Source organism: Python bivittatus, unplaced genomic scaffold (genome assembly GCF_059951505.1).
Source record: "Python bivittatus isolate LINGU-HERP-01145 unplaced genomic scaffold, Pbiv_v1 ctg000480_np1212, whole genome shotgun sequence".
NCBI classification, from domain to species: domain Eukaryota; kingdom Metazoa; phylum Chordata; class Lepidosauria; order Squamata; family Pythonidae; genus Python; species Python bivittatus.
This window is the reverse complement of record NW_028277075.1, coordinates 36,530,329-36,548,934: the sequence shown is the minus strand read 5'-3', so window position 1 is coordinate 36,548,934 and position 18,606 is coordinate 36,530,329. Positions and strand designations below refer to the sequence as shown.

Sequence of the window (18,606 nt, the reverse complement as noted above, 5' to 3'; positions counted from 1 at the left end):
TGGTATATAATACTCCAAAAGGTGCTATTCTGTGCTGCCAGTTACACATACATACCCAGCTTCTGATAACAAACTCAATATATTTTTTACAGTCATAAATCTTTCCCCAAACCAATACAAAGCATACTACAGATTCAAAGCTTTCTGAGTAGGAAGTAGGCACAATAGCTTACTTTAGGAAAAGAGTTTGGAGAGACCATTCTCAAGTTCAGGAAGATCAAGGTTTCAATTCAAGGTTTCAGGTAATCCAACAATAGTGTACAGAGTCATGGGCATGAATTTCGACTGTTATTTGCCACAAAGAGCCAATCATTAAAACTGTCTCTTAGCTTGACTGATTGGCTGAGTCATGCTTCTTTCTTTCAAGTTGATGGCCTGCTCTTCCTTTGTTCTTAATTTTCAAGATGTTGCTGGATTTGGGACCTTGCCTAACTTAGGTTAAAAAGCTGAAAAGTTTAACCAGTCTAAGCCTCAGCCTGCACCTGTGTCTCCTCAGGTATCCTCTCTTCAGCCAAATCATGTGGTGCATGCTGAGGCTCAGACTGGTCTGAATCTGAAGGTTCAGATTGATCCTTAACACTATTCCTCCATTCAACACCCATGCCCCACCACATACACTGAGGGTTTAGGCTTCAGGGAGTATTACAGGTGAAATAACTAACTTGGGTTCTTCAGGCCCATATCCCTTCCACTTAATGAAATACTTTCCTTGGGTTTCTAAGAGTCTAGGACAGGCTTGCACAACATTTAGAGGGGAAAGGGTCACACTGATAAATTAAAAAATAATTGTGGGTCACAAAAGAATACCTGATGTGCCAGTTGACTGTTTGCTGGCTTGCAGAGCAGCAGTAGCACTGGAGCTGACAATAGTGGTAAGGCTTGAAGGTGCTTGGCAGCACATCTTTCACAATGGCTGTGAATTTACTTTTTTAAAAATCCTAATGGGCTACACAAGGCTGCTTGGCAGGCCACATGCTAGACCTGGATATGGATATTGTGATTGTCAGACTATGGATAGTAAGTTGATAGATCTTGACATTTAGACCTTTAAATAGAAAGCACCAAAAACATTCTGTGAATTGGGGTCCATAGTCTAAATTAAAATACTTGGGAAACCCATGAAACTGGAAAATGTGGTACAAAAATAGGTGAGCTGTCTCATTAGCTGTCAGCAGGGATGAGCAACATATAAAGTGAGTCAATAGAAAAATTGCTTACATCTGAAAAGGTGTCAGCACTTTCTGATTTCTGTAACTCAGGAATGAAATCCAAAAACACTGGTTTCAAAAGCAAGGTGTTTTGGGCAGAAGTAATAAAAGGCCTGTGGGTTAAGCCACTAGGGGAATACATAAAGGAGTGTAGAGATGACCTTGGGGAAGGAATTCAGCAACCATTATGTAAACATCAGCTTTGCCCAAATAGGACAGGATGAGGAAAAAACCTCAATATTGCCCCACCTTGACTTTTTTTAGTATAAAGGGGGAGAGAAAGAATCTGTCAGGCTTTCAAGATGCTGCTATTATATCCCATAACAATCAAGTAGAGTTCTAACAGTTCATGTAGTGTCTATTTCCTGACCTAGTCTACCTTGAGGAGCTGACAGAATATAGCAGCAGCCTAAATAATGAAGTTCTTGATTTCATGAGCATGGTGAAAACTGGTCAGTAACAGTATTCTGCAGTCCTTATCTATGCTCCTATGCATGGGGGTCCCCATGCAACTGCTGCTTGTCCTGATTTATTAATGAGACAGAGGATGTCATGGTGGCAAAATTCTTAGGAGCACTGTCAAGGATAGTGGTGAGTCCACTTTCCCTTTATATTCTGGTTTCTGGGATAGAACAATAACTGTTGTGAGTGCTTCGAATATAAATCACTCTAAAATTGAACTGGGAATAAAAAAAAAACCATTGGATTTCCCATTGAGCCAGCTTCTGAGATGATTGCAGGTATTCCAGGTTATGATACAGGTAGTCCTCAGTTAACAATAGTAATTGGGACTGGAATTTCCATCACTAAGCAATGAGGTCATAACGCATGATGTCACGTGACCACAATGCTTAGCAGCGGCAATCCCGGCAGTCCTTGTTGCCAACATTAAGCAAGGATTGCGGATCACAGAGTTATGACCTCTTCACTACTTCCTGCCAGCTTCCAACAAGCAGAGTCAATGGGGAAGCCAGCAGGAAGTCATGAGTCCTGGGTGGCTTGCAAGTAGGCCGACAGGCAGGCCAGGAGTGGCTGCTGCTGGGGGTGGAAGGGCACACAAGCAGCCCTGTGCTCTGCTGCTCCTGCCACTCCCAGCTGACATTCACCATCTTCTTCCTCCCTCATGCGGAAGAAGGCCTTATGCAGCCAGCAGCTGCCTCGCGAAGGCCAGGCCAGCCATACCTCATCAGCAGCAGGAGGAAGACAGCAAAGGTCAGCTGGGAGCAGCGGAGTGCAGGGTGACAGGGGCAGCAGAGCACACAGTGGTAGGGGTGGTGGAGTGCAGGGTGGCCAAAAAGGCAGAAATGGGAAATAAGCAGGTGGGAGGAGTTGAAGCACCCCTGCAGTCGTAAATGCAGGCAGGCTGCCAAGCGCCTTAATTTTGATCATGTGACCGCAGGGGCGCTGCAACAACCATCAACCATAACTCTGAGGGCTGGGCGTAAGTACCATTCATTCAGCACCGTCGTAACTTTGAACAGTCACTGAATGCATGGTCATTAAGCAAGGACTAACTGTACTCAGTTGGAACTTCCACAGGATTTTGATCTTCCAGTAAATGCCTCCAAGTTTCAAGGGGTACCTTAATTAGAAGAATTAGAAACAATATTTCCTTGTCCCAGATAGTATAGTGCTGTTCTGGTGCATTTAACTTTCTTGAGTATTTAGCACAAAGAAGTAAGATCTGTATTTTCACTACAGCTTGTAGCAAAATAGCCCCACTGCAATGTCAATGTCACTGTCAAATTGATAATTTCTACTACAGTGATCTAGTAGAGTCAGATATTGGAGGATGGGCCAGGGACCCTAGCCCTTTAATTTTTCAAAAGTTTTCTGGATTGGGACTTCCCATCTGAACAGTATATTTTTTTGAAGCAGGTTGGTTAAAAGACCTGTGGGTTTGCAAAGCTCAGGATAAAGATGCAATAATAGTTTGCAAAGACTTTAACCTTTGAACTTCATTGGCCCCCATTGAAGTTTGTCAGGACAAGATAGCTTCCACTTTGGTAGGATTGATCTGTATCCTTTTGGCAGAGATGCAGAGTCCCCAAAAATAAATAGTTACAACTTTGAACTCTCATTTTTTAAGCTCTGCATACAAGTGGTGTTCTTTGAGAGGTTACAGGACCGGTGGCAGTGCTGGAGCTAGTGGCATTTATGAGGACTGGAGGCATTGGAAGGACTCAGCAGCCTGTCTTTCAAGACAGCAGCAGCAGTGAATTTATCTGAGTTTTTAAAAACACCAGCAGGCAACACAAGGCTGCTTGGCAGGTGCATGTTGTGCAGGCCTGCTTTAGATGCTCTAGGGACCCTGAGATGCAGAGGGTACCAATTCAGATAGTGAGCTTGCTGAGGGCCCAGTCATTGAAGAGCCTCAATTCTCCTGATTTTTTCTTGACAAATATAGGGGTGGCTGTGAGTGAAGTGGAAGGATGAATGAACTCCATCTAATTTTTTTTAGTTTTTTTGTGCTGTGAAATTTTGCAGAGTTGTAAGTTCAGAAGCGGGTATATCCACCCCACTGAGATCTTGACTCCAGGAACCAGATCAAAAGGACAGTGATGATATGATGGTAGCTGATAACTTCCCGATATCAAGCTGAAAACATCACTGAAATTTGTGTATTTAACTGGAAGACTGATCATATTTTCATTTCTATTGGTTGCTAGAACCACCGGATGACGACAGGAATTGCCTCTCAAAGTTGTGTGAACTGAAACATACCATTCCTTTTGACTAGATGATTTGAGGGTCATGTTTATGAAGCTATGCAATATGACCCAGACTACTAGTCCTAGTAGCAGGTGTTTTCAATTGTTTTCATAGATACAAAAGGCTGGGTAGAATGTTCCAAAATCCCATGAGCCTCCACAGATGTCCATGAAAGTACAGGTGGTTCCAGAATCAGTCACGGCCTGTAGAGCTGGGCAACCAGGGAACTGGATCTTTATAAGAAAAATCAAGAGCTGACTAAATGTCTGATTTTTATAACTTTTAATTATGTATTTCTGATTTTAGTTTGTTGTAAGCCGCCCAGAGTCCCCTGTTGTGGGGAGATGGGCGGGGACAAGCCTATTAAATAAATAAATAAATAAATAAATAAATAAATAAAATAAAATAAATAAATAAATAAATAAATAAATATTGTGCCTGGGATTGGGGATAGCTGAGCAGTTGTGATTCCCCAGTCTTGGAACCCCTCTACAGTAGACTGGATGCATCCTGTTTGCTCGCATCTGGTGTGTGTAGTGGCCCAATGTCCTTGGCCCCCTTTTTTTCTGGAGATAAATGAGATCTTGCTCATGTTTGCATTGGCTCTGAGAGAAGTAGTTGGAGGTCCCTGCATTTGAGGTCTAAAGGGAGGCAGATGAGGTCTGGAGAGTACCAGCCTCAGTGTTCAAGGCATCCATCAATATGCTGGCATCAATAGATGAGATCTTACAGGGAGGAAAGGCATTCCACTCAGGTCAGCTCATCCAAGATCTCATCCATAAGTCCTTTCTGGGAATAATCCATCAGAACCACCTCATTCCACTCCAGTTCTTGTACCAAGAGCCTGATGTCATTTACATAATCAGCTTTTGACCAGCTTCTCTAATGCTCCATTTGCTGTAACTGATTTAGCTGGGCCTTCGAACATCAACTTGAAATGCTTGACAAATTTGTCATAATTAAACAGTAATGGGTCTGTTGTAGTAGCAGAGTAGCCCATTTTGCAGCTCAGCCAGGAAATAAGATGATAACAAAACCAGATTTAACCTGGTCTGTGAGAAAGTCTTCAGGACATTTATGTCATGGTGCTGGAGGCACTCATAAATTCTGTATACCTTGCATCAAGTCAAGTCAATTCAAGTCAGAGAAGCTGTACATTCAGTAGTTGAATTTCAACTTGTAATTCCTCAGTTTCAATGACTGCAGTTAAAGGAGTCAACTCCTTTGACGTGGGGGTGGCAGACAGTCTGTTCTGTGCTGTCATTTACGCACACATAACTAGCTTCTGATAACAAACTCAAGGTGTTTATTGCAATCATAAATCTTTCACCAAAGTAACACAAAGCACGCTGCAGACTTAAAGCCTTCTGCATAGAAAACAGGCACAAGAGCTTGCTTTAGCAAAAGAGTACAGAGAGACAAATCTCAAGTTCAGAAAGATCCAAGGATGGTATTTTCTCAGTCCAAGATTCTAGGTAATCCAACAACAATATACAGACAGAGTCATGGGTAGGAAATCTGAACATTGTTTTGCCACAAAGAGCCCTTACTACCAGCTTGACTAATTGGTTGAGTTACACTTCTTTCTTTTAGGTAGATGGGTTGAGTTCCTTTGATCTTCTGTTCATAATTTGCAGTGTGTTGCTGGGCTCAGGGCCTTGCCTAGCTCTGGCTGTGGGTCCAATGACTCAACCTGCACCTGTATCTCCTCACCTGGTGCAGGCTGGTGCTCACTCTGGTCAAATTCTTCAACTTCTGAATCTGCAGATTCAGACTGATCTCTAACAGACACATTTTCATTTCCTTTTCAGAGTGTGCCAGAGTCTCAAAGCAATTCAAACAACCATGCATTTTTTTAAGGGAGACCACCAGTTCTTTGACCTCAAAAGAATAGTCATATGCTAGTGTCCATCCCAAGCTCCCTACCTATCTTCCATCCCCATCATCATCTTACTACTTCAAGGCACTTCATTGGAGAATGGCTCTCAGAACATTTGGATCCCTGACCTCCCCTAGACCCTTCAGGATTTCCTGCTTTTATTTATCAGTCTATCTACCTATTATGTAATTATTCTTCTTCAAAGCAAAGCACCGCTCTCAAACACTGTCACTATTTTTTTCCAAGAAGCATTATTAGAAAATAAAAATGGCAGGTGATTTCTTTGTTGTGAAATGTGTTAAAAAAAAAAAAAAGTACACCAACAGGGGGCAGGTAGAGAACATCCTATAGGTTAGATGGGGATGGCCAGGAAGAAGGGATGTCTTACCACTGATCTGTGTGTTTGTGGAACAAAGTGCTGGCTTGTTGATTTTGGCGTGTAGTCTACTTTGTGCTTTGGCTTTTCTGCGTGAGCCGCATGCACGTCTCGCCTTTCTCTTTCTTGTGGAAGTGTGGTGTGGCTGGACATTTTGCCTCAATGTGTGTATGTCTCTGAGGATCACCTGCTTGTCTTTTGCGAAATGGTATTTTGTTGTGCTTTGTGCAGGTAAAATATGTGTTTTGGGTATTTAGGCTCAGACTTCGACTTTGCTTTGTACTGAAGTCCTTGGAGAAGTTACTTTATTTTCACCAGTTTGCATTTTAGTATATAAGTGTTTTATGATTTCCCACTTTGGTAACCATTGTATGAATGGGCAAGCCCTAACACTTCAAGAACCGTTCTGTGAGAGGGGCCCCACTATGGTTTCAAAATTCCAAATGCCCCACTAGTTCAAAAACAGATTCTTAAGGAATTGCTTCAAATAACCACAAAGTGGCAGTATTTCTCTGCTAAACAAAAATCAAAGTTTTGATCTTGAAATAAAAATTAAACTTACTTGTAACCATATTAAAGTTCGACATACATCCTCTGATAGTATGGCTCCCTATACAAGGTGTACCTTACTAAGAGAGAGGTGTTCTAAGTTTCTAGATCTTTGAATAAGCATGAAATGGTAAGGAAAAATAGTAAAAGCGTGAAACAAATATAGTCAACATATGATGAAATTTTCCTTCTTTCTTGTGTTTTATGCCAGAATCAAACTTCTTGGATCCTTTCCAGCATGGCAGCCCTTTACTGGAGGGTAAAAGGTCAAGGGAAGAAAGCAATTGACTGCTTGCGGCAAGCCTTACATCACACGCCATATTACATGAAGGTGGGTGTAATAAATAACACTGGACACAATATGCCTATGATTACGGCTTTCATTTTATATTTAGCAATGGATATGCTTTCACTGATTCTAAGGATTCTAGAATGACGTTCATAGGAATAAATTATGGAATACTCAACTTTATATGGTCTGTCATCAACACTTTGGTAGAATATATAAATGAGGATGAGGATGCAGAAACACTTAACTCACAAAACAGGGTAGTTCTCTGGTTGCTTTCTGTGACTGCCCCAAATAAAAAGTAGCAAGAGGAATTCAGAGAACAAACTGGAGCTGAATGCAATGCAGTGAGGAGGAGACAGACCAGTGCAAGTGAATGTCCAGTCTTATTCCTGTGTTTTAAGTTTACAATAGATAGAAGAACAAATTTTGAATGACTATAATCCTGCTTCCCTAACAAGATGGAACAACTTTCATATCAGAAAGTGGTGGCATCACAGCTCCAAAGGGTTCTGGAGGAAACAGATTATCTGGATCCCTTCCAGTCAGGTTTCAGGCCCGGTTATGGAATGGAAACGGCATTGCTCGCACTTATGGATGACCTCTGGTGGGAGCGGGATGGTGGAAGTGCGATCATCCTTGCTCTCCTTGATCTCTCAGCGGCTTTCAATACTGTCGACCATGGTATCCTGTTGGGACAGCTCAGGGAATTGGGGGTGGGCAGCACAGTCTTATGCTGGTTCAGCTCCTTTCTCCAGGGCCGATCCCAATCGGTGGTGATAGGGAGCGAGAGGTCCCATCCTCGGCCCCTCCTTTGTGGGTTGCCGCAGGGTTCGGTTCTCTCTCCGCTCCTTTTCAACATCTACATGAAACCGCTGGGTGAGATCATCCATCATCATGGGATGAGGTATCATCAGTATGCTGATGATACGCAGTTATACATCTCCATCCCAAGTGAAGTAAGTGATGCCATGGCCGCCCTTTCATGGTGCCTGGAGGCTGTAAGGGTCTGGATGGGGAACAACAGACTTCGGCTGAACCCTGGTAAGACGGAGTGGCTGTGGGTTAATGGTTCCTCTGTATCCAGGACTTTGTCATCTTTGGTGCTGGATGGAGTGGCACTGCCCCAGACAGACCCAGTGTGTAATCTGGGGGTCCAGACAGACCCAGTGTGTAATCTGGGGGTCCAGACAGACCCAATGTGTAATCTGGGGGTCCTCCTAGACTCACGGCTCCTGCTTGAAGAGCAGGTGGCAGCCATAGCAAGGAGGGCCTTTGCACAACTTCAGGTTGTGCATCAGTTACGCCCTTTCCTGAATCGAGATGCCCTTCGAACAGTCACTCACGCCCTTGTTATCTCCCAGATAGACTACTGCAATGCGCTCTACATGGGGCTACCCTTGAAGAGTATCCAGAAGCTACAGCTGGTCCAGAATGCAGCTGCGCAGGCTATTTTTGGAGCCCCAAGGAGGGCCCATGTAACACCACTGCTCCGCGAGCTGCATTGGGTACCAGTTTGCTTCTGGGTCCAATTCAAGGTGTTGGTTATCACCTTTAAAGCCCTACATGGCATGGGACCAGGTTACCTAAGGGACCGTCTCTCCCCTATGACTTCAACCTGTCCCACCCGATCACACAGAGAGGGCATGCTTCGGACCCCCTCAGTAAAAGAACTTCAGTTAGTGGGGTCCAGAAGGTAGGCCTTCTCTGTGGTAGCCCCCACTCTTTGGAACATTCTGCCCCCGGAGGTGCGATTGGCCCCCTTACTCCTGGCCTTCCATAGGGCTTTGAAGACCTGGTTCTGCCACTTGGCCTGGGGTGGGGAGGGAATACCTCAAGCATGGGGATGGCTAGCCCCATAGAGGCCTTCTGTCTTCAGCCTCAGATTTTTCATTTTCTTGGACTCTCCTTCCCCTTTTTTAGAAATGTTTTTAAACTGATGTTTTATGTATTTATATCTATTTATGTTTTTAATGTTCGGTGTGAGTCACCCAGAGTTCCCCCATTGGGGGGAGATGGGCGGGTGAGAAATGTAATCAATCAATCAATCAATCGATCAATCAATCTCCCTATTAATATAGAAATGAACTGATTTTTCAAGAGTGCCATTTTAAAAATGTGTCCTCCCATCTTCATTGATTTAGATGATTGATATTAATTGCAGAAATCCTTCTGTTGACACTTTGTTGGTTAAATGAGGCAGGAGAACTTCTGCACTGGGACAGTTGACTTTTTTCCCTTATTGATTAAAATCTCTGCATCAGGAACAAGAAATGGAAGCTGACATTAATAAGAGCCGAATCTTTCAATACCCATTATTTTAAATAGCCTGATTTTTAAAAGCAACATGTTCCTCACACAGGATTTGTTCCACTTTCAGGATGTGCCTCTCATAAGTTTAGCAAATATCTTCCACAATGCAAAGCTTTGGAATGATGCTATCATCGTGGCTACAATGGCAGTAGAGATTGCTCCACACTTTGTCGTCAATCATTTCACCTTGGCTAATGTTTATGTAGCAATGGTGAGTAAATAATTGCTAAATTTTGATCCATTTCTTTTTATAGCACTCTGAGGCCCAGTGATAGAGAAGTTTAAAAACCTAAGACAGCCGTCCAGACTTACAACACATAATAGCAGTTTGTAAAATAAAAGAATCTTTTCCTTTTATTATTTTTCCATTCTGAAAATTTTCAGTAAATTTAACTCCACCCCACCTCTCAGTTTATCATTTGGATGAGACAGAACTTTCTGAACTGTGCTTTGGATTTCTTACCCATACTTTAGTTTGGAGAGAGGATGAACTTTGCTCAGCATCCATGTGATCTTTTCCTGGAATTCAGTTCTAGAGCTTCACCTGTCCCCTAGGCTGTCCTTTTTGAGCCTGAAGCCTGTTTTAATCCATCATAAGTCATACAAACTCTCAACTTGCAGGGAAACCCCATACAGTCTCTTAGAATAGGGCATCATATTACTGGCAGTTTTAACCATGCTTCTCGATGTCTTTTGTTTGGTTGAGCCACAATCCTGGCAACACTGACTCTTCTGCAATCCTGGAGCCATGGTAGGCTCTTCTCCTTTATACCTAGTTGTGTAAATATATATACCATTTATGTGAAAACTACCCACAGACGTCTTCTAATAGTGAATTTATATAAGATGGAAATGATGCATCTACCAATATGTTACTTGAATGTAACATAAACATGCTGCCTGCAAGAGTAAAACACATCCTTTTTTTCATGAAATCACAGCAGTCCTACAAGTGTAAATACAAATGAAAAAGTTCTTATGATCAAATTGGTAGAGAGAGATTGGTCTGATGATTGGCTGTATAACATTAAACATAGCGATAACTGCTAATCATCCACCATACACTTCTTTGTAAATCGCTTTGTAAAGAAATGTTCTTTGTCTACATTATCTAATAATGGAATAATGACCATCTTCATTCAGAAAGTTGGAGGTTAGAAGTAACTTGTGGGGAGGAAATGTGATAACCAGTCACTTGTCATCCCCTTCTGTCAGATCTAATGTGTGATAAAAGTACCAAGTTTTAGCATTAGGAAGACTAGTAACCTGGTGAATTAACCCCTGAAACAAGAAAACATATTGACATGAGAAAACCAGCAAGTAAGAAATACTCTCTTTTGGTATAGAAGTGAAATAGGTGAGGATCCCATGAAATACTATAGTTTTTTAGGGTGACATAATTTATTTTACTCTCTGTACCATGTGGTTCATTTCTTCTTACCAGAATCCACTATTGTACACTGTATCTCATATCATACTTTTTCATTCAGAAAGTATAAGATTTTTCAGAATGCTTTAAAAAGCCATACCAAGCAGAAGTTTATTTCCATTGCAGAAAGAAGTGATAAGCTGGGAAGAAGTTGTGTTGGGTCAGTGAACCATAATTTTATTTATAATAATAAAATAAATAATAACATTTATAATAATTTTAGCCATAAACTAAAAGTGAAAGCATACTCTAAATTAATTTAATGAAATAATATCTGTTCTCTTCCAATGATCTCTAAATTATTTTTAGCGGTTTCTGGATAAAGTAATTATTTTGACTTCTGTGTGATAGCCATCCATTTTCTCCACATTTCTCCCAGTCATTACATACTGATCTATGACATTAGTCTGGTTGATATGGTACTTTTATGACATTATAGTTAACGAAGGGGAAAATGCAGAGTTTTATATTGGACGTGGTTTATATGATAACATCTTATGCAGCACTGGTTTGGTTGAAATGACCCAGTGTATCTGCACTAAATTAGTTTAAACATATAACTGCTTGTGTGGGAAATGTATATGTAATTCCATTTTCCATATGGAAAGTTTTCCATAACACAGGGGTAACGTGAGTTGAGCACAAGATCTCATACTTTATACTTAGGTTCAGAAGTAGTGCAAAGTTATGTTTTAGAGACACATGAACCAGAATAAATTAATCTTGCTCAGAGTCTCTCCTTCCATATCTGCAAAGCAGTGATTGGAAGCAGATAGTTGCAGTTAACTGCTATCTTGAGAAGGACAAATAGTAATTATTATAACAACAGAAAGGCGGTATATAAATTCTGTACTAAATAAACAGGCTATGTCTACTGAAACATGCCAAGATCGAACATCGATCATATTCTCACCCACGCCCTTTCACCACGTGAACTAGAACAAAATGCCCACTAGTGTCTAGAAGCTCAGTGCAGACTTTCAGTGGTTCTTTTGTTTCTCCTCAGGCCTAAAATTCTCCTGTCCTTATAATGGCCTTCTGTTAGAGGTGAAAGTGTATGATTACTTGGCTCACCACTGACCTTCATTAGCCTAGAATTATAAAACTTTTTAGCCCCTATGCCATTTTCTGCTCTGTTCTCCTTTTCTCAGTCTCTGCAGCCTTTGTGTCTTCCATGCTTCTAAGGAATATGGAAGCATTGTGTATCACTTCCAGTCTGACTTGGTTTAAGCCAGCTGATTGGGCCATCTGCAACACTGAATAGACTAGAGATTCAGTTGTTGCCTATTCTCTGCAGTTCAAACTATCACCTATTCTTAATGGTGGCTTCTGTGAATCAATATGGATTCTGCACATTTTTAATGGGAGTCCCACACTGTCGCTTATATAGCTGGCTAGAAGTTTCCTTTCCCCCCTCTTCTTTTTCAGCCATAGAGTAGTATCCTAGAAATATATTCCAGAGATTCAATCTTCATAGAATTTGGGTTTCCTCTTTTGTATCCTTCCTTTGTATTTTTTTTATATAGCATTATAATGAGGTGACATTTCATAATATCAGTCATGTGGCAATAAGATACTACTGCCAGATGGTTACTCCTTGTGCCTGATGGAGGGCCATAAAATAGAAGATTATCTCCTGCTATGAAGGAGAAGTATTCTTTCCACTGTTGGGTAATGTTGTAGATTGCTAACTCAATAGTTCAGGATGTTCCTGTCCCAATTTAAATAGTCCCAGTCTGCCTGTTGAAAGCTCTTAAAGTGGAACTTATTTCAGGGATACATGATTTGGTGGGGTGGAAAAAACTAAACAGGAGAGAACACAATCTACCCTACCCACCAACTTTGGTCCCATTCTGATTAGTAACACCAGACCAGTCCAGCCAGTTGCCTCAAGCTGAGTCAAATCAATCCAGATGTCAAAAGAAAAAGGACAGGATTAGCATTTAACACAGATTGCACCATCTATGACCTCAAAGTAATTTTGCCACCTTCAGTTCCATTTGCACTATTTACCTGAGGAACCCATTGCTAATAACACCCAGCACCTTTACTCCTTTCACCAATAAGATAGAAGACAATCAAAAGACAAATAATCCTATTTGTCTGACACAACCAAAGATTCCATCTCGAAGGGTGATGTTAAAAAGCATTTACAATACAGAGATTTATTCCGATTTCATAAATTCCATTTGGTCACTGCATTGAGGCCAATAGGCCTCCCTCTGAGTTCCAGGGTTTAGAGGCTTCTAATCTTATCATCTTGGTTGCCTCACAAGCCTGATTGATATCTGTAAGTTTCAACCTGGCATTTGAAGCTAGGAATGCCTTAGACCTGTGAACTTTGAAGCTTTACTCCTTGTCATGCCTTTCTTTAAAGTACTGTAATTCACATTAGAGCCAATCTTTCTAACAAAACAAGGACACCCAACTTCTCCAGAAAGGGACATGCCATTGCTAAAGCACAATGATTATGGGGTACTTTTATTGTCTAGATGTAGAAGACTCTCCTGGGCTTGCATAGTAGCAATCTGAGTCTGGACAAATACACATTTGAGATTAAGGAGGCACTGATAAGGTGTGACAAGGTGATTCGGTGTGGGTGTGCAATCAGTGTCTCCTTAACTCACATATTTTCTTGGAATCACATGGCTATCATCCAAACCCAGGAAAAGATGCAACTCCTTTAAGGAGGCACTGACAGGTACAGCATGTGCCCTGTCCTCTCCAAAATACCTTTTTGGTTTTGGATACAAAGTGCAGCACAACCCTAGATGTCACCTCTTGTCTCATTCAAATATAACCAACAATGTGTCTGTCGTTTTCAGCAGACAAGATCCATATGCTTTCTTCAGCTTACCCTTTGGTTTTGAACCTAGTATATGTGTGCAGTGAATTTATTTCATCATAGTTCATATGTCAGGCCAGAACAATCTCCTGACAAACTCCCTTTATTGATCACTCCAGGTCTCCTATGAATGGAGAATCAAGCATATTGTCCTCACCTCCCTTTTAAGGGGGTGGGAATATCTCATACTGGATCTATTTGCATCTCAGAGCAACTGTCAGTGCAACAGATAATGCAGCAGAATGAGGTTGGAACAGGGATCTCTAGGACATATTTCTCTTTTTCTGGACGAGACAACTATTCTACTTCTTTCTTCAATATTATTACTAGTCAGGGCCATAGCGAAGATTCAACAGCAGTGAGTACATGTTAATTGCCCAATTTTTGCTTAGCGGACAGTTTTTGTTATTGCCGTATCAGTGAGATGAACTAGTGAATTAGCAGCCTTATGATTACACCATTGTTGTTAGGTTTTCCTCTGCCCCAATCCATACTTTTTGTCCAAAACAATTTGGACTTCCACCTGAACCAGAACATGGTCTTTCCTGGTTTTTTTGTTTTGTTTTGTTTTGTTTTTTGGTAAATGTCCCTTTGTCTTTTCACACTCTAGATTTGCACAGGGTCATAACCTTCTGCCTTCATCAAACAGCATTGTTCCAAAAGGATATGTGCCTCTTCCTTTGCTGTACGGAATCTGGGAAAGGAATGCCAGTTTCAACCCTGGCTGATATCAGACTATGATACAAGGTGGCTAATATGCATAACCAGAGAGTATGGAAGGCTGTTCCACCTCTCTTGTGCCCATCTCTGTATCCTGAGGCCTGTTCCCACTTCAAGAGCTTTGCAGGGTGGCCTCAATGGATACAGCCTTCTCCATCCGTGAAGCCCTAGATACTGGTTCTCAAAGGCAGGCAGCAGAATAGCCTTGGCATCATTGGCTTCATTCATAGAGAACATAATGAAGAAGAATTAGTTATTTGTTTGTAACTGAGGTTCTTCTGGTTGGCATCTGTGAATTCACACAACCCATCCCCTTACAGTCTTAGGTAATTGCTTTTCACTCCTTTGGTTTTGTCATTGCTATGTCGAAATGGAGAGGAAGAGGGATCCATATCTGGCCGTATAAATATGTGGCAATAGGACTCCCACCAAAAATTGCTTTAGTTGTGGAATATTCCAATAGCACTAATACACAAGTACAGAACCCCTTATGTGTAAATTCACATAAGAGTTGCCTACTCAGACTAGGTATAGGTAAGTAACTATTTCTTTCCAGTTTTGGCATAATAATAAATAGAGCTTAATTTAATTGAGGAAGTGTAAGGTTTTTTTAACAGTGAAAGTGTATGCAGTTTGGGTTTTGGCCAAGGAAAGGGAGGAGGAAATACTGAAGCCCAAGAGTTAAACGAGTTCATTCAGTAGCATTAAGTTATGTTGTAATGGCTAATTAGGAATATTGAGCTCCTGGGGGAAAGGCAGAATATAAATCTAATAAAGCAGAAAAATCCACATAAACTTCTATCGTGACAGAGAAAAATATTCTATTAAAAAGAAAGGCCTGTTTCTTATGTTCATTTGCCTGGGCTTATTAATATCCCAATGCTTGAAGGTATTTACTTTGAGATTCAGCGCTCTATCCCTAATAGGTTAACAAAGTATGGTGTATACAATAGTAAGGTAAAAGTTATTTTGAATGCTGATGATTTTGGATCTGTGATTCCTACAGGAGGAGTTTGAGAAGGCGATGAGGTGGTATGAATCTACATTGAAGCTTCAGCCTGAATTTGCACCAGCAAAGAATCGAATTCGTGCCATTCAGTGTCATTTACTCATGAAAAACGAAAGACATTCTCCTTAAATATTACAATCATCTTCCCTTTTTTTTCCAAGACAGCAAAATCATTGTTCATTAATAGGTTTGAAATGAGGTGAGCTAATAGAAATTGGAAAACACTGTTTCTAGTAAGAGTTGGAGGTTGGTTGTATTATTCAGAAACAAGAATATCTTTGGAGAAACTATAATAAAAATGTTATACCAGACAAGTGTATAAACCAATATAGAGCCCAGAGAACTTCCACATGCCTGTGACCCAAACATCATTAGATTTTCCACAATACTTGATTGGATGCCAGCATAAAATTTAACCTGCTTCTTGTCTTAGCACATCTATGAAAATGCAAAGCACATCATTGCACCAGACACCGTATGTAAGAGGAAGGCTTTTCATCTGTCAGGAGCTCATATTCTACCACTTCATCCAGTCCATACTGCAGCATTACCAGCTCAGAGAAAGATTGTGAGATAATGCAGGAGATTGCAAATCATTTTAATGCATCTTAAGAACAAACAGCCTTCTATCTATTGTTGCTTTTATTGGGGGGGTGGGGGGGAATAGTGAAAACATTGTGTGAAATCATTTATATTATGGTTTACAAGAAGAAAGAACAACAAATAAGAAAGAAATGTAATTTCAAAGGTTTTTTTTTTTTAATCCATATATATTAGAAGCCCTTTGCAGCCTTTAGCCTGTCTTTACTAACTATATGTTTTACCCAACTGAGTGTAAACTGCAAGTGTTAAAGGCATATGCACACATGCTCTTTCTCTGCATGTCTAAAAGCTTAAGCGAGAGGGAGCATGTTAGCAAATAGGACAAGTGGTCTGTTTCTAAATCAGCATCCAGTTTGGTCAGTGAAAGAACCAAATTGCAGATTTCATTGTTGAATCAACAAGGGCACAAAACTTGAAGCAAAAATAAACAATTATGTAATAAACAGAATACTGATGCCTCTTTTTTTTTTTACGGTGAAATGTGTATTACGTGATACACCAATGCCTTAGCCCAAAATTCCACATTCCATGTCTTTTATTAATATACACACATTATGGGGTAGGGAGAGGATTTTTGCTTATATAGGTAGAATCATCCCTTGATTTTAACTCCATATTTTTTACAAGATTAAATATTTAAAATTCCATTCAAAGGATGTAGGCAGTTATAGTGTGATTTCAAGCAGAAAAGTTGTTGGTAGAGTTTTAGCTTTGCTATTACAGTTGATTTGCTCTACAAAAGAGAGCCATAGGGCTGGTTACTAAACACATTAAGATGGTTTGTTTAGTTCTGGCTGAACACGCATGAATCCAGTCAATTGTGATTTATATAAATCATGATTAAGCCACAGTTTAGCACAATATGTGAATCCAGGAAGATATTCTCTTAACCACCATCAGTTCCATTGCTTTCCCATTTCTAGACATTTCAGTAACACACAACTTGGTTAAAATCAGTGAACTCTGGCAAATTCATAGAAAAGTTTTCTATAATATCTAAGACTCAGTTGTAAGGAAAAGCTGTATTTCTCTTACAGCCAGTTTCTGTTGCATTGGTAAAATTTGAAAGCTAAATTTGATACTCCTTTTTTCACTTGAGTTCAATTAAATTGAATTAATTTAAATCCAGTGTTTCCTTTTTACCTAGTCCCAGATTTCTCAATGGAAGTGGTTCAAATACAGTTTGATGAGAATCTATTAAAAATCTTAATTGAATAGCCCAATATCTGACACACCTTAACAGTTGTTGCAATCAGGTTTAAAATACTGAAATTCTTTACTGCCAATTATATACTTCAGACCTCTTTTAAAATGTCAGAAATCTGGAAAGATGGTGGCATTGCATAATCCGGCATACAGATGTTATATGTTTCATCTTTGATGTCTAGAGCAGGAAAATTAACTCTCAGATTTAAGTAAAATGTGAGAAGAGCTGTAAATGTGGGGAAAGCACTGCACTTAATGCAAGATATAGCAAAAGATGAAGTATCCAGGGGTTTTTTGAATGAATTACTAGATGTAATAAGTAACTTACATACATGAGTGGAATATACACGTGCTCCATTTTGCAGGGGAGAAACCAGAGTTCTTATTGGGGGGGGGGGGTGTATACACATTAATATATTATTGTTGCCTAATGCCTATTTTATGAAAAAATTGTATGGCAAATCTGCAGCCATTCCTTGAAGTCTTCCTAGCCAACATGCCTCCTTTAAAACAGTGAAAAACTGAGGCATCAAGATACAAAAACCAAAGCAGCAGCATAAAACATAAAATCAGAAATTACCTTTATAAAAATATAAATTTTGTATGATATGGGGCTAACGTCTTTTCTAGATATTGCATTTTGTATTGACTTAAATGTCCAGACATTTTTCAAGGCCAGCTGTGTGTATATGAGTTCTTGAACAGAGGCAGAAAGAAACATAAAAGATTTAACTGTAGTTTGGAAGGCAACTTGAAGTGCCCTTTAAGGAATATAATGATGGGCAATGAACAGTTACTTATTTGTCTCCATCTGTGCCCCACTTGAATATGTAATATAAACCATGTAGTAGAGAAACGCTGTAAGTCTCCAGTATCATTTTTCCAGAAAGGACAATTCTTAAGTTCACTTTCATGAGTAATGAGAGATTCCTAGAAAACTAGATGAACCTGACAATGCCGTAACACAAAAATATATACTTACTATCTTCATAAATCAGTTTCTTGTTAATAAAGTGACATATCAACAAGATTTTCAGAAAACATGAATGTGTTCTCACTCGCTCTCCCAATTACTTTCCCTCCATCAGTCAAGCTGTTGAACAACAGATTGTGATGAAAATAGCTGCCAACACATCTGGAATCCTCCAGGTGGCAGCTTGAACCCATATTTAGCACCACTGGTTTAAAAAAAAAAGGCCCTAAAAATAGACACTCCTGCATAAAATAGGATGGGCAGTTCCCTTACCTCCAATAGCTAAATATAGGAGGATGCTCCTACTTCTTCCTTGAATGAAAACCAGAAAAAGGTATCTCTATTTCATTTCCATACATATATGTGAACCATTTTGTGATTATTTACATTTATTTGTTTTCATTTTTAAGCAGGGGTGAGCTGAGCTGAGTTTTTCAGGGCTGATGTAGATGGAGAGAGCTGTTTTCTTCCTGCCAAATAGCTCTTTTGTCTTTG

The 18,606-nt window shown here is 40.2% G+C and overlaps 1 protein-coding gene across 2 annotated transcripts in view; it reads left to right on the top strand.

The window, feature by feature from the left end:
* The window catches only part of TTC17 (tetratricopeptide repeat domain 17), an 84,236-nt gene extending 68,260 nt beyond the window's left edge, over positions 1-15,976 (top strand). For both annotated transcript variants that reach the window (XM_088145764.1, XM_088145763.1), the window contains 3 exons: positions 6,936-7,055; positions 9,394-9,537; positions 15,327-15,976. In XM_088145764.1, coding sequence (XP_088001890.1) covers positions 6,936-7,055; positions 9,394-9,537; positions 15,327-15,458 — 396 coding nt within the window. In that variant the 3' untranslated portion in view covers positions 15,459-15,976. The remainder of the gene's footprint in view (positions 1-6,935; positions 7,056-9,393; positions 9,538-15,326) is intronic.
* The last annotated feature ends 2,630 nt before the right edge of the window (positions 15,977-18,606 follow it).